The following is a 25,688-nucleotide window of genomic DNA, read 5'->3' on the forward strand; positions in this document are numbered from 1 at the left end:
ACTCTAAATGGATTAAAGATCTAAATGTAAGGCTGGATGCTCTAAAACTCTTAGAGGAAAACATAGGCAGAACACTCTTTGAAATAAATCACAGCTAAATCTTTTTTGATCCACCTCCTAGAGTAATGAAAATAAAAATAAACAAATGGGATCTAATGAAACTTAAAAGCTTTTGCACAGCAAAGGAAACCATAAACAAGACGAAAGGACAACCCTCAGAATGGGAGAAAATATTTGCAAATGAAGCAACCAACAAGGGATTAATCTCCAAAATATACAAACAGCTTGTGCAGGACCATATGGTCCAGCGATCCCACTCCTAGGTATATACCCAGAGAAAACTGTAATTCAAAAAGATACATGTACCCCAATGTTCATTGCAGCACTATTTACAATAGCCAGGACATGGAAACAACCTAAATGTCCATCAAAGGGAATGGATAAAGATGTGGCACATATATACAATGGAATACTACTCAGCCATAAAAAAAGAACAAAACAATGTCATTTGCAGCAATGTGGATGGACCTAGAGATTGTCATACTGAGTTAAGTAAATCAGACAAAGAAAGACAAATATCATATGATATTGCTTATATGTGGAATCTAAAAAAATGGTACAAATGAACTTATTTACAAAACAGAAGTTGAGTCACAGATGTAGAAAACAAACTTACGGTTACCAGGTAAGGCGGGGAAGAATAAATTGGGAGATTGGGATTGACATATACACACTACTATATATAAAACAGATAACTAATAAGGACCTACTGTATAGCACAGGGAACTCTACTCAATACTCTGTAGTGTCATATATGGGAAAATAATCTAAAAAAAGAGTGGATATATGTATATGTATAACTGATTCACTTGGCTGTACACCTGAAACTAACACAACAGTGTAAATAAACTATACTCTGATAAAAATTTTTTTTTAAATGACGTAAAAAAAAAAAGAAAAGAAAAACCATAGCGTCAATGTGATGGATTTTTAGTAACATATTCCTTAATACAACATTTTTTCAAGTGGACACAGAACATTGATCAAGACAGACCATATTCCAGACAACAACACATCTCCATAAATATAAAATTATTCATATCATGAAAGGTATTTTCTCTGATCACAATGAAACTGGATTAGAAATCATTAACATAAAAAATCTGAAAAACACTCAAATATTTGGAAGCTAATGATACATTACTAAACAACCATGGGTCAGAGAAGTGATCAAAGGGAAATTAGAATTTATTTGGAACTGAATGAAAACGAAAACATTATATCAACATTTGTAGGATATAGCTAAAGCAGTACTTGCATGTTAATTTAAAGCATTAAATTTCTATATTAGAAAGGAAAAAAGTTTCAAATCCCTTATCTAACCTTCCACTTTAAAAAGTAGAAACAGACCAAAATACACCCAGTTAAGCGGAAGGAAGGATTTTTTAAACATATGATCAGAGAAGAGCATAAAAGAAAACATAACAACAAAAAAGAACCAATAGATGAAATCAATTAAATGAAAGTTGACTTTTTCAGAGAATTAAACAAACAAAAAGATAAATCTGTATGTAGACCAATCAGGAAAAAAAGAGAGAAGAACCAAATTACCAGTTTCAGGAATGGGAGAGAAAACATCACTACAGATCATATACTCAGTCAAAGGATAATGAGGCAAAGTAACTGTGATATTTTTACATAGTAAGAAATATATATTTTGAATTTCATCCCCAGCTCCTAGCTAGAGGTCCTGAACCTAGTAATTTTCTAAATGATAAGAGCCACAGAAGCATCTTTGTTATAATACTTGTCCCGTCTCCACCACCCACAACCTCCCTCCCTGTTCCTGAAACAGGTCTGGAGTGATAAAGGTGAAAGGAACATCTTTTGTTATTTATAACAACCCCCCTTAACTACACCTGAGTTTTGGGAAGCCCCAAGTCATGGAATGTTGGTTGCCAGGGGTACCAATCAAGTAATTATAAGGGTGGAACATTCAGCCCTTCCTCGTGACTGCCAGAGTGGGGAGGGGCTAGAGGTTGAGTTAATCACTAATGACCAATGATTTAATCAATCATAATTAGGCCCCTGTAAAAAATCTAATGGAAGGGGTTCAGGCATCTTCCTGGTTGGTGAACACATGGGGTGCTAGAAGCATGATGTAACTGTGAGCAGATAGGTTTGGGGGTCCCCGGAGAGAGAGAGAACCGGAAGGACTCTGACATAAGAGAAACTATTTTGGTCTAAGTCAGTTTGTGATCTAAGCCTGACCTCAGTGCTTGCCCTTGAACAGGTCTCAGTAATTAATGCGCTTAAGGGAACGAAGGAATACAGGAACAGAGAAAAGGCGGTCAAATGATAGTGCAGTGATAAAGCAGAGTCCTAGTTCCTCCTCAAGGGATATACATAGTAATATATCTTTGAGTTCTGCAGGAACTAAGGCCCCCACCCAGGTGGAGGATAGAATGATGATGTTGACCCTCCTGACTTCAATCAATTAAAGCTTCGACTCCGTTGACCTTTGTCCCAATTCTCTGCTGAATTCTCCTCTGCTCAAGCCCCTTCATGAACATGCATGTACCCTTAGCTTAAAACTTCCCCAGTTTTGCTGTTCAGGGGGACACTGCTTTGGGAAAGGTCCCTGGTGTTCTCCTTACTTGCTGCAAGTAATAATAAATCCTTCCTTCTCCCTAGCTTTGGCTTGGCTGTGTTTGTTGTTTCAACACCCACCAAGAGGCAAACTGGATTTTCGGGTAACACAGAGAGTGCATGGAAGCTCTCTGCCACTTCCCCCTATACCTTGCCCTATGCTACTCTTTCATCTGGTTGATCCTGAGTTGTATCCTTCTATAACAAACGAATAATCTAGTAAACTATTTTCCTGAGTTCTCTATGCAATTAGACAAAATTATCAAACCTGAGGAGGAGGTCACAGGAACTCCAGTTCCTACTGATCAGAGCACAGGTGACAGCCTAGACTTGCAACTGGTCCTTGAAGTATGTGTGTGGGGAGTGGGGCAGGGTGGAGGTGCCCATCTTGTAGGATTGAAACCTTAATCTGTGGGATGTGTTCCAACTCCAGACAGTTTCGTGACTGAATTTTAGGACACCCAGGTGGTGTTTGGAAAGTTTGCAAATTAGTTGATGTGGGAAAAAAATCCCACACATTTGATGTTAGAAGTTGTAATATGAACAACCTTTATGCCAATAAATTCAAAACCGTAGGTGAAAATTAAACTGCAGGCTAGTCTGATGTATAAACATAGATACAAATATCCTAAATAAATATTTTACAGAAACAAATCCACAGTACAAATGCTGTGTGTGTGTGTGTGTGTGTTGTGTGTGTATATATATATGTATCTATGTTCACTCAAGAAGAAATATATACCCTGAATAGCCCTTATCTATTAAATAAATTGAAGTTTTAGTTATAATCTTCCCACAAAGAAAATCCAAGCCCACATAGCTTTGCAGATGAATTCTGCTAAACATTTAAATAAGAAATATGCAAATTAAAAAAACTCTTCCAGGAAATTGAAGAGGAAAGAATATTTCCTGACATCTTATGAGGCAAGCATTAACTTGATACCAAAACCAGGCAAAAAATTGCAAGAAAACTACAGACCAGTATCCTTTATGAATGTAAGCACAAATATTCCTAACAAGTTGAAAATGGAATCCAATAATGTACAAAAGAATAGTATATCATGGCCAAGTGGAGTTCATCCTGGGAATGCTATACTAGTTCATCATTAGAAAACCGATTGGTGCAATTCATCATATTCACAGACTAAAAAAAGAAGAATCATAAAAGCACCTCACTAGATGCATAAAAAGCATCTGACAAATTCAGACAGCCATTCCTTATTTTTAAAAAATCTTAGCAAACTGGGAATTGGTGTGGGGAACTTTCTCAACCTGATATAGGGCTTCTATGGAAGATCTATACCTACCATCATACTTAGTGGTGGAAGATTGAATGATTTCCACCCAACAATCAGGAACAAGGCAAGGATATCCACTTTCACAAGTCGGAATCAACACTGAACTAGAGGTACTAGCTCATAAAATAAGAGAAGAAAAGAAAAGACACACAAATTGGAAATAAAGAAATAAAACTGTCTCTACTTGCAGAGAACATAATTGTCTACATAGAAAATCTTGAAGTGTGTACAAAGAAGCTACTGCAAGAAATAAATGAGTTTAGTAACATCTCAAGATATAAGGCCAATATACAAAAATCCATCTTATTTCTATATATTAGCAACATATAGTTGAAAAAGGAAAAAAATACCATTTAACATAGCACCCAAAAAAGCTCTATGAAATACTTAGGTATAAATCTTATAAAATGTGTGAAGACCTGTACACTGAAAACTACAAAACACTGATGAAAAAAATCAAAGACTACCTAAACAACAGGAGCGATAAAGCGTGTTCATGGACTGTAATACTCAATATCATTATGTCAATTTCCCCCAAAACTGATCTATATATTCAACACAATTCCAACAAAAGTCCAAGCAGGACTTATTGTAGAACTAGACAAGCTGACTACTAAACTAATATACAATGTCAACAAAACTAGAATATCTGAAAGAAATTTTTTTAAAATATCAACATTTGAAGACTCACACTGTCTGATTTCAAGCCTTACTATAGAACAAGTGTATTCAAAACAGTATGGTACTGAAAAAACTTTTTACATAGATGAATGGAACAGAAATATAGATGAATAGTACAGAAATGAACCCATATCTTTATGATCAATTAAAGTCTGACAAAGGCGAAAGGCCATTCAATAAGGAAAGACATTATTTTCAGCAAATAGTGTTGGAACAAGTCAACATTTATCTGCAAAAAATAAAAATAAAAAAACTTAATTTCTTTCAGGACATAAAAAATAACTCAGTGTGGATCATACAACTGCATGTAAAAATGAAACTATAAAAGTTCTCAGGAAAATATAGGAGGCAATCTTTGAGACCTAGGGTGAGATAAAAATTTCTTAAGACACTGTACCAAAACATGATCCATAAAAGAAAAAAATGATAAATTGGATGTCATTAAAATTAATAACTTACGTTCTTAAAAAATCACCAGAGAATGAAAAGACAATGCACAGACTGGGAGAATATATTTACAAACCACATTATCTGATAATGAACTTGTATTTAGAACACATAAAAAACTCTCAATAATAAGGAAAAAAGGGAGAAAAACTCGGTGAAAGCTTTGAACACACATTTTACTGAAACAGGAGATATACTGATGACAAATAAGGATAAGAAAAGATGCTCAAAATCATTAGTCACCAGAGAATTTCACATTAAAATCACAATGAGCCATCACTATACAACTATTAGGATGTCTAAAATTGAGACACTGACAAGGATGCAGATCACCTGGAACCTTCACATAATGCCAAGGGGAGTGAAGAATGGGATGGCCACGTTGGCATATGGTTTGGCAGTTACCTATAAAGATCAACATACATTTACCACATGACTCAGCAGTTTTAGTCCTAGGTATTTATTCAAGCAGAATGAAAATGTATAGTCATACTAAAACCTCTATGTGGGTGTTTATACCAGCTTCTACTTGTAAAAAGCAAATATCCTTCAACTGATGAATGGAAAAACAAACTATTATGTTATACCCATATCATGGAATTCTACTCAACAATAAAAAGGAATGAATTACTGACTCATGCAATAATGTGGATGAATCTCTACTGCATTATGTTAATGAAAGAAGTCACATTCGAAAGGCTCCATTCTCTATCATTTCATTTAATGACATTCTGGAAAAGGCAAAACACTTATAGACACAGAAAATAGGTTAAGTTTTCTGGAGGTGGGGGGGGAGTGATGAAACTATTCTATATCTTGATTGTGGTTGTAGTTAACACAACTGTATGTCTTTATCAAAACTCTCGAAACTGGATGTCAAAAAACTTGTATTTCCTTCTACATAAATTATACCTTAATTTTAAAAGTCAACTAGGGAATTCCCTGGCAGTCCAGTGGTTAGGAGTCAGAGCTCTCACTGCCGAGGGCCCTGAGCAGGGATCTACTAAAAATCCCACAAAGCCGCATGGTGTGGAATGAATCAATCAATCAACCAATCAAGTAAATCATAGAGATAGAAGAGAAGAAACTAGGATTTTAGTCAGAGAAGTACAATAGACATCAACACGAACACACACATACATACCTACACACACACACACACACACACACACACACACACACACACATAACCTAAGAACATTTACAAAGAGTCAACTCAGTATCCATTCATGTACAGTAATATGAGTCACATCTACAGGTGCCCCAGGAAGATATTAAACCAATGACAAGTACTTCTTGTAACAAAAATCATATCATAACCGTGCTGAGAACTGTTGATAGTCTAGCTTAATTCTTCCCCAGTTTCTGTGTAAAAGTGTCATGTGATATAGACTAAAAAGCCTAACATATTTCACATCAAAATATGGATAAAGAATACTTTCAGGATATATATTTTCCTTTTAAAGTAATACATGTTGACTCACTGAAAGTTAGTAACATATAAAAAGTATTAACTTCAGTTTTAGAAAAAAAGAAACAGTGACTAATGCGTATTTTCTATTTTAATGACTTTTGTGTAGTCTTTCTGGCCTTATCCTCACTGTAGGTGGGGAATGATATGGGAATTTGATGACTGATTTTCCTTTGGGGAAGGAGATTATACTATTTGTATGCTTATGTTTTGCCCTCCCTGTATAGAGAAAATGAATTAATATTTCCTCTGGACTGGGAAAAAATCTGTAGCGTAAAATAAAACCTGAAACAATTAAATCAATGGTGCCTGTAGCATTTTGTAAAATTCTGGAGTGGCACATGGGCTAAAAACAAATTAACCTAAAGGAAAATTCTGTATCATGTAAATTATTTTCATTTGCATGAGACTCTTGAATATATAGTACTGTTTACTGGAAACCTTTTTTTTTTATGGAGACTATGTAGAGCATTTTAGAGAACAGTCTTGTGCAAAGAACACATCAGAGACAAGGAGCTGCACACGCCCTAAGGAGACTGAAGATTTAAAAAGTCCATTTGGTACCTCTAGAGAGATTTAGGATGAGGAGAGCTACTAAGGACCTACCTACACTTGGCAGGCACTGAGGTGTACACAAACTTTATCTCTTTTAAACTTCAGAACAGCAAATCTATAAAATGGTACCATGTGTACAATAAAACTGATAGGTATTAATGGTCCCATTTTACAAATAAAGAAACCAAGACCCAACCAGATAACTAAATGGCCTCAAGTCATATAGCCAGCGGCAGAACTAGGAAATGAATCCAAGTCTACCCCATGCAAACTTACTTTGTCACTAAAAAATACAATTTCTAAAGGGGGTGTCTAGTTATTAGAACTAAGAGGGTCTAGAAGAATAGCACTGTTCACTAGAAATATAATATTAGCCACAAGTGGAGGCCATATATGTAATTTTTATTTTTTTAATATCTACTTTACAAAAGGTAAAGAGAAACAGGTGAAATTAATTTTAATTATATATTTTATGTAACACAATATAACCAAAAAAATTAAAATTTCAACAAGTAGTTGATATAAAAAATTAACAAGATATTTTACATGCTCCTCTTTGAACTAAGTCTTTGAAATCCAATGTATATTTTACACTTACAGCACATTGTAGTTGGACTTGTCACTTTTCAAGGGCTCAATTGCCACATGTGACTAGTGCCTATCATATTGGACAGAGCATTTCTAGGGGCCAGCATGGACCTGGGAGCACCGTCCAATTGGATTGGAGGAGAAAAGCTGACATGGGCACTGGCAAAGAAGAAGCTTGTATCAACTCCAAGAGACTACTTCCTGGTATATAATGAAATTGCATCTAAAATTTAATAGTGTTGATCACTGAGGTAGTGTCTTGATCTCTGTCACATAATCCTTAAAGATTAATTCTAGAGGTGGGAATTTCAGGCATGAATCTTGCCAAAGTTTTGTCTCCAAATTTAGGGCCTGCCTGTATGAGGCAATGTTATGAAATGAGCCCCCGGGGCTTGGGAGCATCCCCGGGGTTCCTGAGGCAGTGCTCATAATGAGATTGAGACACCGGGCAAAGGTCATGACTCCTGTTCTTCCTTTGACCGTCCATTCAGCAGCCTCTGAGCCACGGGCACAGTGGGAACGTCTAATTAATAGAACCAAAGGTCAAGCATTTTAGAATAGAAAGCGATTCTATAGATCTTCAGTTTCAATGCCTCAGCCAGTCTAGAGACACATGTTCATCCAACTGTGTGAATACTTCCATTATTGGGGAAGATATTCTTGCCCAAGTCAGCTAATTCCATAGTTAGGCTGGTCTAATTCCTTTTATATTGTCTCCGTATCTGTCTCCTAAAGCTGTCCCCTTTGGTTTCAATTCTGCCAAATGGAGCAAAAGAGACTCTCCCAGACTCATTTCAAAATTTTCAAAGCCTCATTTCAAAAATGATAAGAGCGCTCATATATCAGTGTCACTTTAGCGGCCCACACTATCTACTGCACTTCCCTTATTTATTCATATATGCATTAGAATAAGAACCTCAGAAGTACATACATTTTCCAAATAATGTTTGATCGTTTCAGAATACCGTGGGAATTCTATGTCCATTGATCTGGATATGACACTTCCATTAATTTATAATAAGATTCCATTACTTTTTCCAGTGGGTCAGTTACAACTGTTAATTCATATTAAGGAGCAAACCCTCCTGGGTGTTTTTCACATTAATTGCCATCGTGCTGGGTCTCCTCCATCCAGTATATTAATCCATCTTTTGCACTTGAATGCAAGGCTCTTGTTTTCCCTAGTAGGTTTCACCTTGTTGCCTTCACCTCATCATTCTCTCCCAGTAGGTTCCTTAAAACCTCTTGTTTCTATTATTTGAGGTCTAAGTCAACTGTCCTCTGCAGAAAAGAGTTAACATAGCAGGCCTGAGACTAGTATCCTTAGAAAGGTAACCAATTTGCAAACTTGGCCCTTGGCTGGTATGTAGGCGTTTTGAGGGGGCTATGTTCTAGTTTGGTGAGAATAGGACTGAGTTGACGCCCTGCATTCAATTTGTGCTTTTCCTGGAATTTCTTTTCTGTTCTTTCCGGAGGGGAAGGGCCGAAAAAGGACCATTCCAGGGCGCGGCGCTGGGCTTGCCACATTTGGGAGCGCCGCCTGAAGTTGGGCGCACAGCCTCCCGACGCCCTGCCGTTGGGCTGGTGGAGGCCGCAGCACTGCTAGGGTTGTATCAGTCCTCCTGTTTGCACTATTTCTTTTTGCGACCATGGCCCCGCCTTAAGTATTTCTAATTAAGAAACAAAACCTCAGGAAACCGAAACTTAACCAGCCGCTCTCGCTTCTGTAATTACGCCTGCTGACCCCCCCCCCGCAACCGTCCAACCAATCAGACGGCGACTAGTGTCTCTGTTTGAAAGTCAACCAATCGGCGACTAGTGTCTCTGTTTAAAAGTCAACCAATCGGCGACTAGTGTCTCTGTTTAAAAGTCAACCAATCGGCGACTAGTGTCTTTGTTTAAAAGTCAACCAATCGGCGACTAGTGTCTCTGTTTAAAAGTCAACCAATCGGCGACTATGTTTGTACCGGTCTATAAAAGAGCTGTACTAAACTCCGCCAGGACCTCTTAGCGTCACCGGCAACGAGTGCGCGGAGGTCCAGGTTCGAACCTGCAATAAATGACCCTTGCCGTTTGGCTTTGACTCTCGACTCTGGTGGTCTTGTGGAGGGGCCTCGCGACCTTGGGCATTTCATTTGGGGGCTCGTCCGGGATGCCCCCAAGCCCACCAGACATCAGGTCAACGGGTCATCGCTGACAACCGATCGGTAAGTAAGCCGGCTCAGGGTACCTTCTGTTTTGGGGACTAGGACAGTCCTGGCAGACGCGCTATAGGACACCTAGTCGGGTGTGGTTGGAGACGTCCACCACGACCCATCTGGGGCTGACAGCCCATCTGAAGCGCGCACGCGATAACCTCCCCTTCCTCCTTTTACAGACTCCGCTATTGGGACTGCTCTTAATCACTTTTGTTTTCAGAGTAACCTTTTCTAATCAATCTCTTCCAGGACCTAGACATGGGCCAAGCACAGAGTACCCCCCTCTCCCTCCTTCTCGCTAATTTCGGGGATGTAAAGTCCCGAGGACACAACTTCAGTCTGGATATCCGGAGAAGAAAACTAATTACCTTCTGCCGCTCTGAATGGCCAACTTTCGGGGTTGGCTGGCCCACCGAGGGTACCTTTTGTCTTCCTATAATCCTAAAAGTTAAATCTAGAGTTTTCTTGCCAGGAAAAGAAGGCCATCCGGACCAGATCCCCTACATCCTGGTATGGCAGGACCTGGTAGAAAACCCTCCTCCCTGGATGACCCCCTTTTTGTCATCAGGGTCATATAAGATCCTTGCGGCCCGACCAACTAAACCTCCCAAGCCTCAGACCCGAACTGCACCCATACTCTCTGACAGCCAAGACCTCCTTCTCCTAGACCCCCCCCCCATATCAATCTCCTCCTGTGGCCCCACAACCAGTCCCCCTTCCTGCTCCTGGCTCTGCTCCTCTCCCCTTGGTAGAACCTCCTGCGGCCCCTCCCGGAGGGTCACCCAGGCCAGAACCGGAGGACCGAGAGGCAGAGGCACTACCGGTCCCCCTGCCCAATGAAAATAATTCCCAGGGGCCGGCTGGGCGCACTCGCGGACGCACTCAGCGCGACCCAGGGTTCCGCCATCCTGATTCCACCATAGCCCTACCCCTGCGAGAAATAGGCCCTCCCGATGAGACAGGGAACCCCCGACTCCAGTATTGGCCATTCTCTACCAGTGACCTATATAATTGGAAAACCCAGAATGCCCGTTTTTCTGATAATCCTAAAGACTTGATAGCTCTTCTAGATAGCGTTATGTTCACTCATCAGCCCACCTGGGATGACTGCCAACAGCTCCTCCGGATCCTATTCACTAACGAAGAACGGGAGCGAATCCAGCTGGAGGCGAGAAAACTGGTTCCTGGAGATAATGGTCAACCTACCGCTAACCCTGACCTCATCAATGCAGCTTTTCCCTTAACTCGCCCCCCGCAGGATGAATGGGACTATAACACCGGAGAAGGTAGGGGACGACTGCTCATTTATCGCCAGACTCTAATGGCGGGTCTCCGGGCTGCCGCGCGCAAGCCCACTAATTTGGCCAAGGTATATTCAATCGTACAAGGTAAAACAGAAAGTCCCTCCTCTTATTTAGAAAGATTAATGGAAGCCTTTAGGCAGTATACCCCTATGGATCCAGAGGCCCCCGAAAATCAGGCCGCCATTGTAATGTCCTTCGTTAACCAGGCAGCCCCTGATATTAAAAAGAAACTCCAGAAGTTAGAAGATCTGGAGGGCAAACAGATACAGGACTTACTCCGTATCGCCCAGCGCGTCTTTAATAACCGGGACGCCCCAGAGGATAAACAACTTAAAGCCACTGAGAAAATGACTAAAGTCTTGGCGGCCATTGTTCAGAAAGATCAAGAGGGCCCCCCAGCCACTCGACCTCCCAGGCGACCATTGGACAGAGATCAATGTGCCTATTGCAAGGAAAAGGGCCACTGGGCTCGGGAATGCCCCAAGAAAAGGCAGCCGCGCCCCAACCAGGGGCAATGGCAACCGAACGCCACCCCAGTCCTGTTTACGCATGATACAAAGTAGGGGGGACGGGGTTCGGACCCCCTCCCCGAACCCAGGGTAACCCTACGAGTGGAGGGGAAACCAGTCCAATTCCTGGTGGATACAGGGGCACAGCATTCGGTCTTGGTTAAGCCCCACGGGAAAATTTCTAACAAATCCTCCTGGGTCCAGGGAGCTACGGGAGCCAAACGTTACCTTTGGACCACTCAGAGAACTGTGGACTTGGGCACGGGAAGGGTAACCCATACCTTTCTGGTCATTCCCGATAGCCCTTGCCCCTTACTGGGGAGAGACTTACTCACTAAAATGGGGGCACAAATTCATTTTCGGCCAGAGGGGCCAATCGTAACAGACCCTCACGACCAACCCATATCTGTGCTCACCCTGAACTTGGAAGATGAGTACCGACTTCACCAGGAACCACCCTCCCAAAATCAAGATATAGAGTCATGGCTTCAGCAGTTCCCCGAAGCATGGGCAGAAACAGGGGGGGTGGGACTAGCCAAACACCGCCCAGCCCTATTCATAGAGATCAAACCGGGGGCAGATCCTGCACGTGTCCGACAGTATCCCATGCCCCTAGAGGCCAAGACTGGTATCACTCCTCATATTCGCCGGCTTCTTGACCTGGGGATACTGCGTCCCTGCCAGTCGGCCTGGAATACACCCCTGCTGCCAGTCCGCAAACCTAACAGTAAAGACTACCGCCCAGTGCAGGACCTGAGGGAAGTCAACAGACGGGTCATAGACATCCATCCTACTGTGCCCAATCCATATACTCTTTTGAGCGCCCTTAGTCCAGAAAAACAATGGTATACTGTGCGGGACCTCAAAGATGCCTTTTTTAGTTTACCCTTGGCGCCCAAAAGTCAAGAACTCTTTGCCTTCGAATGGTCAGATCCCGAGAGAGGTATAAACGGACAACTCACCTGGACCAGACTTCCCCAAGGATTCAAAAACTCGCCTACCTTGTTTGATGAGGCCCTACACGAGGATCTCAGTGAGTACCGGAGACAAAACCCCAATGTAACCCTCCTGCAGTATGTTGATGATCTCTTAATAGCTGCTGAGACCGCTGAAGCCTGCCTGCAGGGAACCAGAAACCTCCTACGGACTCTCGGCACCCTGGGATACCGAGCCTCTGCCAAGAAAGCACAGATCTGCAGGCCTGAGGTAACTTACCTGGGATACCTATTGAAAGGGGGGCAACGATGGCTCACAGATGCACGGAAGGAAACCGTCCTCCGCATCCCCAGACCCACCACGCCTCGACAGGTGAGGGAATTTTGGGGGTCGGCTGGGTTCTGCCGTTTATGGATACCCAAATTTGCTGAAATGGCCAAACCGCTATACCTAGCCACCAAAGAGCAGACGCCCTTTGAATGGACAAAAGAGGCTGAGCAGTCATTTCAGCAGATCAAAACTGCCTTGCTATCCGCACCCGCCCTGGGTCTCCCTGATGTCTCCAAGCCCTTCCACCTCTTTGTAGATGAAAGCAAAGGCATAGCTAAGGCCGTATTGACCCAGCCCCTCGGTCCTTGGCCCAGGCCTGTTGCTTACCTATCAAAAAAATTGGACCCAGTGGCTGCCGGCTGGCCTCCTTGCCTCCGGATGATCGCCGCCACGGCCCTAATGGTAAAGGATGCTGACAAACTAACTATGGGGCAGGAGTTACATGTTACCACCCCCCACGCCATCGACGGGGTTCTCAAACAGCCTCCCGACCGATGGATGAGCAACGCTCGATTGGTCCACTACCAGGGTCTACTATTAAATCCCCTCAGAATCAGCTACACTCCGCCGCGGGCATTAAACCCTGCCTCCCTATTACCTGACCCAGATTTGGACTCCCCACTCCATGACTGTGCAGAGGTATTGGCCCAGATCCATGGGGTTCGGGAAGACCTACGTGACCAGCCCCTACCGGATGCACAAGTCACATGGTTCACTGACGGCAGCAGCTTTGTCCAGCAAGGTCAGAGGTATGCGGGGGCAGCAGTAACATCAGAAACTGAGGTGATATGGGCAGAGACTCTCCCCCCAGGAACCTCAGCCCAAAAAGCTGAATTAATTGCCCTGACCCAAGCTCTCAAGATGAGCAAAGGCCAAAAAGCTACCATATACACAGACAGCCGGTATGCTTTCGCTACCGCACATATACATGGGGCAATATACCGAGAGCGGGGACTACTCACAGCAGAGGGCAAAGACATCAAGAACAAAGAGGAAATCCTGGCCTTGCTAGCGGCCATATGGGAACCCAAAAAGCTAGCCATTGTACACTGCCCGGGGCATCAAAAACCCACGAATCCAGTCACCCGAGGCAACAATTTGGCAGACCAGACGGCTCGAAAGGCGGCACACACTCCAATACCATTACTTCCCCTGCAACTGCCGGATCCAGGCCCCCGGTAACTACCGCCCCAACCCAACTACTCGGAGGATGACATCAGATGGATGAGCAAGCTTCCTCTAACCCAGGTTAGAGACGGATGGTGGCGGGACGCTAAAAACAATATCCTCCTTCCTGAGAGACTAGGAACCCTGGTCCTTGAACGGATCCACCGTAGCACCCACTTGGGCGCCCGACGGCTACAGGATCTCATCAGGCAGACTGGACTTAAAATTAAAAGTGTCTCCGAGAAGACTGAATGACTGGTTGCTGACTGTGCAGTCTGCCAACTCCATAATGCCAGCACCCACCCGCCAACCACTGGCATCCGGGAGAGAGGAAACCAGCCTGGAGCCTACTGGGAAGTGGACTTCACGGAGGTAAAGCCTGGCAAATATGGGTATAAATATTTACTGGTGTTTATAGATACCTTTTCAGGTTGGACTGAGGCATTCCCAACCAAGAATGAGACTGCACGAATAGTAGCTAAGAAGCTACTAGAAGAGATCCTGCCCAGGTATGGCTTTCCAGTTATGATAGGGTCCGACAACGGGCCAGCCTTCGTTTCTAAGGTAAGTCAGGATCTGGCTTCCATACTTGGGGCTAATTGGAAATTACATTGTGCATACCGCCCCCAGAGTTCAGGACAGGTAGAAAGGATGAATAGAACTCTAAAAGAGACCTTGACTAAATTGACCATGGAGACTGGCGCTAACTGGGTAGTCCTACTCCCCTACGCTCTGTTTAGGGTGCGAAATTCCCCCTATAAGCTAGGATTTACTCCCTACGAAATAATGCATGGTAGGCCTCCTCCTATCATCCCTAACCTAAAGACTAACCTTATCCAATTGGACCCAGAAAATAATCTCCTGTCTTCCCTCCAAGCCTTACAGCGGATACACGAGACAATCTGGCCCAAACTAAAAGAGCTATATGCAACAGGACCCCCACCTACTCCACACCAGCTCCGGCCAGGTGACTGGGTCCTTGTCAAACGCCATCGACAAGAGACCCTAGAACCCAGGTGGAAAGGACCTTACCAGATCATCCTGACAACGCCGACAGCCATCAAGGTGGACAGCATAGCTGCCTGGATCCATCACACACACGTCAAGCCGGTGGACCCATTTTCTGACCTCATCAAGTCCACTAAAGCTGACGTCACCTGGACTGTTGACCGGAGTAAGAACAATCCCCTCAAACTGACTTTGCGCCGTACTCTCCCCCATGATGACCAAGGTACTGCTGATAGCCCTAATGATAGTCCTAACCCTCAACCCTCGGGCCACGAGGGGAGGATTCGGCCCTCCCCCCAATAAGAATACTTTAATACAACTACTATATGGTGCACCGTGCGAGTGCAGGGGAGGTACTATGGAGACTCCTGTTGTTCCCCGAGGGTATACTCATATGCAGGACTGCGGGGGCATAACTGCGTATCTTGTTCAGGAATATAGGGTTACCGGGGCCTCTCAAAACTGGCAATGCTACCATAAGCCTAAGCCACTCCCCCCTCGAGCTACTTGCCCCTGTTCCACCTTCCAGGAATCAATGCATAGCATGTGCTATTCCTCTTACCAGCAATGTATAGGGGCCAATAACAAGACTTATTTCACAGCCATACTACAGAATAATAAAAGCCCCACCATTAGTGATGATAATAAATACCTTCAGGCTGGATGCACTGGCACCCCCGGGACCCCGGTATGCTGGAATACCAGGGCCCCCACACATATGTCAGACGGTGGGGGGCCCCAGGACGCAGTGCGCCAGATAGAAACCCGAAGACAAATAGAAGAGGCCTATCGGCATCTGTACCCACAGCTCAGCTACCACCCCCTAATTCTCCCTAAGGTCGATCCCTCTGAATTAGACTCCCAGACCATGTCCATACTAGAAGCTACTTTTGCACTTTTGAATACCACCAACCCCAACTTAGCACAGGATTGCTGGCTCTGCCTTCCTCAGGGACCGCCCCGCCCTATAGCCATCCCCACCTTCGCCAATTTAAATATCAGCGAACGATGTAACCCTACTTCACTCCCCGAGCCGTTCCCCATACAATTTTCAAAATTTTCAACCACCTTTAATACCTCATGCTTTGTCAAGAACGATTCCCTCTCTAACGCCAGTATTGACTTGGGAATCCTTTCATCCACTGGATGTAGTCAATATATCCCCGTGAACTCCTCCCTCTGTAGTCCTAATACCACTGTCTTTGTCTGTGGAAGTAACCTAGCATACACCTATTTACCCCCGAATTGGACAGGGGTCTGCACCCTGGCCACCCTTCTCCCCAATGTAGACCTGATCTCGGGAGACACCCCGTTGCCCATTCCCAGCTTTGACCTCTGGGCAGGGAGAACCAAACGAGCCATTACAGTCCTACCCCTCCTGGTAGGATTAGGAATTACAGGAGCTGTGGCCACAGGGAGTACGGGTCTTGGGGTCTCCCTTCACTCCTATAGTCAGCTGTCTAGGCAATTAATAGAAGATGTAGAAACTCTCTCTGGGACCATTCAGGACTTACAGGACCAATTAGATTCGCTGGCCGAGGTGGTCCTACAGAATAGGAGGGGCTTAGACTTGCTGACAGCTGAACAGGGTGGGATATGCCTCGCCCTAAAAGAAAAATGTTGTTTCTATGCAAATAAATCAGGCATTGTAAGAAACAAGATCCACCAGCTCCAGGAAGACCTAGCTCGCTGCCGGCAAGAATTAGCGGATAATCCCCTTTGGTCAGGATTTCATGGGATGCTCCCCTTCCTCCTCCCCATCCTGGGCCCTCTACTATGCCTCCTTCTCCTCCTCACTATAGGCCCCTGTATACTCAGTAAAGTCATGAATTTTGTTCGCGAAAGAATAAATACAGTCCAGCTAATGATATTAAGAACACAATATCAGCCCTGCGAGGCCTCAGAAATTGAAGAAATGGAGCCTTGAGGACCCAAGATTGGCTCCTCTGGTTCATGAGAAAGGGGGGAATGAGGGGGCTATGTTCTAGTTTGGTGAGAATAGGACTGAGTTGACGCCCTGCATTCAATTTGTGCTTTTCCTGGAATTTCTTTTCTGTTCTTTCCGGAGGGGAAGGGCCGAAAAAGGACCATTCCAGGGCGCGGCGCTGGGCTTGCCACATTTGGGAGCGCCGCCTGAAGTTGGGCGCACAGCCTCCCGACGCCCTGCCGTTGGGCTGGTGGAGGCCGCAGCACTGCTAGGGTTGTATCAGTCCTCCTGTTTGCACTATTTCTTTTTGCGACCATGGCCCCGCCTTAAGTATTTCTAATTAAGAAACAAAACCTCAGGAAACCGAAACTTAACCAGCCGCTCTCGCTTCTGTAATTACGCCTGCTGACCGCCCCCCCGCAACCGTCCAACCAATCAGATGGCGACTAGTGTCTCTGTTTGAAAGTCAACCAATCGGCGACTAGTGTCTCTTTAAAAGTCAACCAATCGGCGACTAGTGTCTCTGTTTAAAAGTCAACCAATCGGCGACTATGTTTGTACCGGTCTATAAAAGAGCTGTACTAAACTCCGCCAGGACCTCTTAGCGTCACCGGCAACGAGTGCGCGGAGGTCCAGGTTCGAACCTGCAATAAATGACCCTTGCCGTTTGGCTTTGACTCTCGACTCTGGTGGTCTTGTGGAGGGGCCTCGCGACCTTGGGCATTTCAGTTTCAGGGGATTTTTTTTTTCTTATTTGATATTAAGATTTTTTATAAGGTTATCATAGTTAAGACAGTGTGGTTTTGGTGTTGGGACAAAATACTTAAGGCGAAAAAGGAATGACTATTCCATAGGATAGTAAATAACCAATATGATAATTGGTTATTCATATGCAAACAAAGGAATTGCCTCTCTATCTTGCTCAATATATAAACAGATTCTATGTGGGTTAAAGACTGAATGTAAAAGGTAAAACTTTTAAACTTTTAGAAGAAAATATAGGAGGCTATCTTTATGAATGTGTAGTAGGAAAATAATTATGAAACGTGGTCCACAAAGCACATATCAAAGAAAAAATTGATAAATTCAACTATATTAAAATTAATAATGGCTGTTTATCAAAAGATACCTCAAAGATAGTGAACAGATACGCTACAAATGAGAGAAGATATTTTCCACACATATCACCTAGAAAGGATTGTTTTACAGAATAAAGAATCTCAAAAAGCTGTATGATAAAAACATAAACAACCTGATAGAAAATGAGGCAGAAGAAAGGAACCGTAAGTATTTCTTAGGGAGATACTTTGAGACTTGAGTTCCTATAAGCTGGCTTCTCTGTCCTTTTGACATGGCTTTGAGTACTTATTAATGCTACAATTTGATGTTCCAAGCTCATTTGCACTTACCCTTTCTTAGCCCTAGAATCAGCCAAGGAACACTGATTCCTTTTAGGGGAGAATAGTATTTGGGAACCAAGATCTGCATTCTAGGTGTAATTATTACTATTGTGGTGTCATTGTTCCCATTCTCCCTCTGTGGACGGATGGGGGTATTTGCACATACACATATGCACATGTACACATTTACATTTATGTTTATTTCCATGCATTTCTACAATACTGAAAACTGTTAAGTTCACACCAACATCTCCAATTATAATCCATCACCACGTAGTTCAATCTCATTTTCTCCTCTGATCTCATTATCCTTAAAACATTTACTTATTTGATCAAGTACCTTAGGTGTACCAATCTCCCTCTGCAGCCACCACCACCTCCCTTACAGCAGTGACTTCCTTACCCCACTTGGACCCCAGGGCTGCTGCAGGTGGACACCACCACTTGGACTCCCTCTTCATCCGACCCAGTCCCAACACCCTGAGCCAGGCCACCCGTCATGCCTGGGCTCCCTGTTTACCCTGCTCAGGCCCCAGCACCCACTCCAGGCCTTCCTCCTATGCAGATGCTCATGTTACCTCACTCTGGGCCACCGTGGCTTTCCCTATCCTGGTGCAAATGCCTGTCCTGCTTGTCTATACCTCACGGCTTTATGATTGAGTTATTCAGGAAAAGAAGGGAAGAGGAAGAGAAGAGCTACCTCTAGATCTTTATGGTTTCACTTTTTATAATTATCTCTTTAATTCATGGAAATATTTTATGATTTAAAGAGGGAAAAGAGGTTTGGGGGGCAGTGAAGGGGATTAGGAGGTACAAACCTCCAGCTATAAAATAAATAAGTCACAGGGATGTAATGTACACATAGGGAATATTATTGACACACAGTAACATTTCAGTAACTTCGTATGGTGAGTTATGGTAACTAGAATTACTGTGGTGATTATTTCATAATGTATAAAAATACCAAATTACTATGTTGTACACCTGAAACTTATATACTGTATGTCAAGCATAACTTAGTAAAAAAAGATAATTTTATTTATTTCAAACCATCATTTACTAAATAATTCTTTAAATTCTCATATAAATATCTTTTGATTAGTATAATATACAATGTTGAAATAAAGGACAACTTTTATTGTTGAAGAAAGTCATAGACAACCCTAGGAGCAAGAAAGCTAATTTGTTCACAATTTCACCTACAAGTGAAAGAAGAAAAATAAAGTTGAATTTTAACAAGGCTGAATTTCCCTTTTAGGAAGGCAGTATGTAAAGTCCAATTTGGAAAGTTTTTAAATTAAACAGAGAAAACTATTCACTAAAATGTGAAATTTCAGGATGAATAGATGTAATCATGTCTGGACTCTGTGACCGTAATACATTAGTTCCTCATGAGGGGTTGTTCTCTACCATATTTTGGGGTGGCAAAATTCTGCCCCCCTTCACCATTAAATAATCAGCCCTTTCCATGTAGTTGCATATTATTTTTGGGATATTTTTGTATTCAAGGTGTTAAAATCCATTATACTTTTTGATGCCTGAATTGCCCCAAGTTTGTCCACTTGGAGCCCCTTCAAGCTGGTTCTTGGGTTTTAAATTTTTTTATTAAATTTTGAAATAATTTCTAAATAAATTTTAGACTTGCAGAAAAGTTACAAAAGTTAGCAGAGTTTCTGTATATCCTTCACCAAACTTCTCCTAATGCTAACACCTTACATAACCATAATGCAAATTATCAAAACCAGAACATTAACAATGATACTATACATTTAACTAAACCACAGACCTTATTTGAATTTTGCTAATCTTCTCACTAACGTTATTTTTTTAGTCTACTAGCCAAAACAGGTTCCCACATTGCCTTCAGTTGTCATGTCTCCTTATTTTGTGACAGTTCCTCAGTCATTCCTTGTGCTTCATGACATAGACACTTTTAAAAATATATATTTATTTATTTGCCTGCGTTGGGTCCTATTTGCGGCATGCGGGATCTTCACTGCTGCACGCGGGATCTTCGTTGCCATCTGCGGGATCTTTAGTCGTGGCATGAGGGATTTTTCAGTTGCAGCATGTGAACTCTTAGTTGCGGCATGTGGGATCTAGTTCCCTAACCAGGGATCGAACCCAGGCTCCCTGCATTGGGAGCACAGAATCTTAGCCATTGGACCACCAGGGAAGTCCCTATAGACACTTTTAAAAAGTACTGGTCCGTTATCTTGTAGGATGTTCCTCAGTTTGAGTATGTCTGGTGTTTTCTTACAATTAGAGTGAGCTTATACATCTTTGGCAAGAATACCAAAGAAATAATTTGCCCTCAGTGCATCATATCACGGATTCATGCTGTTGAAGTGTCTTAGAGGTGTTGTTAAACTTGATCACTTGTTTAGGTGGTGAAAGGGTTCAGAACAGGCCTCCCTAAAATATGCCACTTTGGCATGTGAATTATTTTGAGCTGCAGGCAATCTAGACCCTGTGAGCTCAAGATAAACTTTTACCTTTCCCTTAAAAAATTTAAATTGAGGGTCTTGCCATAATAACAGTTATTACTGGAAATAACTTCTTATGACCTATTTGTATGGCAGGACAAACATCTAATTACTACAAATATACTCTTCTTATCGTCCTCTGACTTACTCTCCTCCCCTCTGAAACTCCATACCCTTAATCCCATTCCTTAACTCAGGATGGCACATATACCTCATTATACCTTTCTGCCTCTGAACCTCTCATGTATGTGGGGTATCTAGACGTACGAAATTAAATTAGGTTTTCTCCTGTTAATCTGTCTCATGTCAATTTAACTCTTAGACAAGCCAGAAGAATCTAGTGGGTAGGAGAAAGTTTTCTTCCTCCCTGACAGTGGTGTCTGCTTGGATTTCTCCACTATAAAGTTACTGGTTTTCCTTTTGTAATTAACAAATGTCTTGTGGGCACAGCTTTTGAGACTACACAAATATCTTGTTTCTTTCCATACTTTCATCCACTAGTTTTAGCATCAACCAACAGTTCTTGCACACACTAGTTTTTTCTGTGATGTTTGCCCAAAGGTGATTTTCCTATTTCCTTCATTCCTTCTTCACTTATTAACTGGAATTATTCTGTAAAGAACAGGTATACTTTCTCCCCAATTTATTTGTTAATTCAATTATTTAGTTAAATTATTTGACTACTATAATTATATTCATATGAACTCTTTTGATCTTGGAGCATCTTGTGAGTCTAGTTTTCTGGAACTCTCACTTTGTGAAGTAACAGTAAAAATATGTTGACATCCACCAGGAATGGGCTAGCAATGTAACTAGAGACTTAAATTCTAACTACTTTTAAGCCTTTACTAAACATCATTACTTTTTGACTCTCAATGTACATTGGCATAAATAAATAATAGTCATTATTTTGCACCATCTGCATGGCATTGTAACATAAGTCACTAAAAATGCTGCTTAAAGGGAGTAATTAATTCCAGTTCTTCTGTTTGGTACCACATATGCTACAGACAACTACTTATAATTTTTTTAATAATTGGTATTTGATAGTATTCCTGATAAACAGAAAAATAGCATACTTTCTTAATATAATGCTTTTATGATGACAAAATGTTTTTTCCAGGTAACTTTTAGATGTTGATATTTATAAATTCACTTAAATTGGTGTTTGAAGTGAAGATTATGTAGTCCAACTCGCCATGCAGCCATTGTTTCAAGCCATCCCTACTGAATTCCGCTATTAGCAGTCAATAATGTCTTAAATGCAAAGGGTCTGGGACAATAAAATGGTTTGATCAACACATATCTCTATTTTTCTATCATCTATCTATCTTTGAGAGTTTCTCTAATAATTGTGATTTATAGGAAAGTTTAAGAATCTCTTTATTTAAGAAATACAATAATACGTGATTTTGTCTGATACTCCAGTACATGACTTTGCCTGCTTGTGTTCCAAATTTCTCATGTTCCCAAACTCTGTTACGTTTGCTTATTTATTGTATTTCTTCCATAAACCTAGGATGGTTTAAACTTTCCTTCTTTTCACGCTCCTTGGGTATAAGCCAGTGATGATGAAATTTAGACATATAGCTTAAGATTAGACACTATATAAATTAATTACAGCTTCTGACCTGAAAAAGCTTTAGGTATACCAGTTACCATTGTAATAGGGAGCCTGTGAAAAATATCATCAAAAGGGTACAGCTGAGGTATTATAGTTTAATGGAGAGAGAAGTGCTTTATGGAAACAGAGGCTTTGGACAGGATTAAAGAAGAGACAAGCTTTAGATACGTGGATATGGGGAGAAGCAGGGCATTCCAAGTAAGTGGATAATGTAAGCAATAGATTGGTGGGGTAGAAAGGAGGTAACAGACCAATGCTGAGGTGGAATCAAGATCATATTTATATAGACACTGAGTAACAGAGAGATCCACACTAATATCTGAAGCAAAGAGAAACTGGTGACTGGACAATCACTTTTGGGTAAGAGATAATGATAACTTGAACTAGAAGCAATGGAAACTGAAAGAAAAAATGACTGGGCCAGCCTTGGAACTCCTAGAAATCTCATATCCTAATCACTGCTTGCAGCTGAGGGATGAGGAAAAGGAAAAGGTAGATGTAAAAGATGAATGATACTGGTGACCTGTGCAGCTGAGATAGGCATGGGAGACCACAGTATCATTCATAGGAAGAAGAAGTTAAGACAAAAAGCTCACAGAGGGGCACGTGCTGGTGTGAAATACACCCAATATTAGCTCCTGACAGAAGCCTAGGACTTCACAATGCAACAGACTACACCCAGATTTTAAGAAGATAAACTAAGTTGGAGGCTACAGAGAGGTTGAGAGCTGAGTAATGTGGGTAAACATTTAATTAATTTGATTATACATAAAAACATCACACTATTATTGCATTATTAATAAAGGAGATGTATCTTGTTGACTCATGCATAGAAATACATACATAAGTACATATTAGCTTTAACAATGCAAGTCTTTTAAATGTTCTTGTTTTATTTCTATTCACAGTCTTTATCATCTAGAATCATGAAGAAAAAATGAAATAGAAACTGAATGTTTGTTAGAAAAATTTCCAGTGTAGGTCAAGAAACTGGTTAGCCCATGGATGGACCTAGAGAATATTATGTTCAGTGAAATAAATCAGAGAAAGACAAATACTGTATGATATCACTTATATGTGGAATCTAAAAAATAAAACAAATGAATGTATATAGCAAAACAGAAACAGACTCACTGATAGAGAAAACAAACTAGTGGTTACCAGTAGGGAGAGGGAAGGGGGAAGGGGCACGACCGGGGTAGGGGATTAAGAGAAACAAACTACTAAGTATAAAATAAATAACAAGGGTGTATTGTACAGCACAGGGAATTATGGCCATTATTTCATAATAAATTTTAATGTAGTATCAATATAATATACACAAATACTGAATCACTATGCTGTACATCTTAAACTAACACAATAAAAAAATAAACTGGCTATTCATGGAATAAATGTCTACTGAACATTAATTATATCTGACACCAAAACACTCATGGTGAAGACATAAGTAAATATAAGTTCATCTCTCTCTCTCTCTCTCTCTCTAGTGACTTATAATCTTGGTGAGCTCAAATAGTACTCTCATCTGAATCCTGATTAGAGTATTATATTTTCATTTGTTACATCACTATAGATTATGTCTCATACTGGACCATAGGCTCCGTGAACTAAAATGTCTTCTACTTCATTATAGCAGTAACAGACATTATTGACTATTTGTTCAAATTACTAATCACACACAGTGAGTCAACATATTCCCGTCCTGAAAATCACAGTCTTCAGATAGAATTTAAAAATAATAGGAGCTTGAAAGATATTATAGAGGCCCTTTATAAAAACAGGTAAAAATATTACCATGTAGGAACTAACATAAACAGTAAGTTAAACTTAGTTGTTAATAGTCTGTCTCTGCCCTTTTTGGAGGAACTTTGTCAGAAATGGATTGACTTTAGTTCAGTAGCTGATATCAACACAAATGGATTCTTTTGTTTCAGGACTTAACATATATTGACAGTTATTTTCTAGAATGAGGTAGAAAATAATACATAAACATCAGCCATTAATTATTAACTTCAGCACTTCAGCAATCCCATACAATGTGCTAAAATTCATTAATAGGGCTATGTTTAAGGAGGGGGAGGGATAGAGAAAACAACCCCAAAATCAAGTAGGCAGGTGGCATAGCTTTCTAACCAACCAAATTATCATGACTTTCTTGAGTGTCTACTATGTAAAATATACTATGTGACGTGCCAGATAACAAGAAACATAAGATGTAACGTACCCTGACCTCAAACAACTTCCAACCAAACTGGAAGTAAACCACTACCCCCTGCATATAAGAACACAACAAAACACACTCAGAGACTAAAAGAGAACCCTCTTGTAACAGTGTTTTAACAAGTTATATGAAGAGTAATGCAAAGTCCTTAAAGTACAATTGCCTGAAATAAGAAATGAAAATAACTACAGTTTATGTCTATTAAAGGCTAACAACCTGAAAGGTAGGCAGATGAGAAAACTGAGGCACAGAAAGATGAAGTAACTCGCCCAAGGTCACACACCTGGAATCAATGGGACCCAAAACCAGGTCCAAGTCTTTCCATATGCCATGCTACTTTTCTTCTATGGACTGAATTGTGTCTGCACCAAATTTGTACGTTGAAGCATTAATCCCCAATATGACTATATTTGGAGATAGGGCTTTTAAGGAGATAAGTAAGGAAAAATAAGGTCACGAGGGTGTGGTCCTAATCCAATAGGACTGGATTACTTATGAGAAGAGGAAGAGACACCAGAGCTTGCTCTCTCTCTCTGCACACACACACAGGAAAAACCACGTGAAGACCCAGTGAGAAGGCAGATATCTATAAGCCAGGAAGAGAGGCCTCACCAGAAACAAACCCTGATGGCACCTTGATCTTGGACTTTCAGCCTCTAGAACTGTGAGAAAATAAATTTATGTCTAAGCCACGCAGTTTGTGGTATTTTACTACAGCAGTCCTAGCAGACTAACACACTCCCTGTAAAAGAAAAGACATGAATCCTTCCTTGCATTAACAATGGGGAAACACTTAGTGTTTTTACATAGTTCAGAACTCTTTTCTCTACCTTATTTCCAAGTTCTCCACCTGCACGCATGTGCACACGCACACACACCTTTCAAT

At 41.6% G+C, this 25,688-nt stretch overlaps 1 protein-coding gene across 1 annotated transcript; it reads left to right on the forward strand.

Annotated features, from left to right (window-relative positions):
- Positions 1-15,499: 15,499 nt before the first annotated feature.
- LOC132594473 (syncytin-1-like) lies at positions 15,500-17,068 on the forward strand. The gene has a single exon (XM_060292061.1). It carries the CDS (start codon positions 15,500-15,502, stop codon positions 17,066-17,068), a length of 1,569 nt encoding a protein of 522 aa, XP_060148044.1.
- Positions 17,069-25,688: the final 8,620 nt, after the last annotated feature.

Source organism: Globicephala melas, chromosome X, assembly GCF_963455315.2.
Source record: "Globicephala melas chromosome X, mGloMel1.2, whole genome shotgun sequence".
Classification (NCBI taxonomy): domain Eukaryota; kingdom Metazoa; phylum Chordata; class Mammalia; order Artiodactyla; family Delphinidae; genus Globicephala; species Globicephala melas.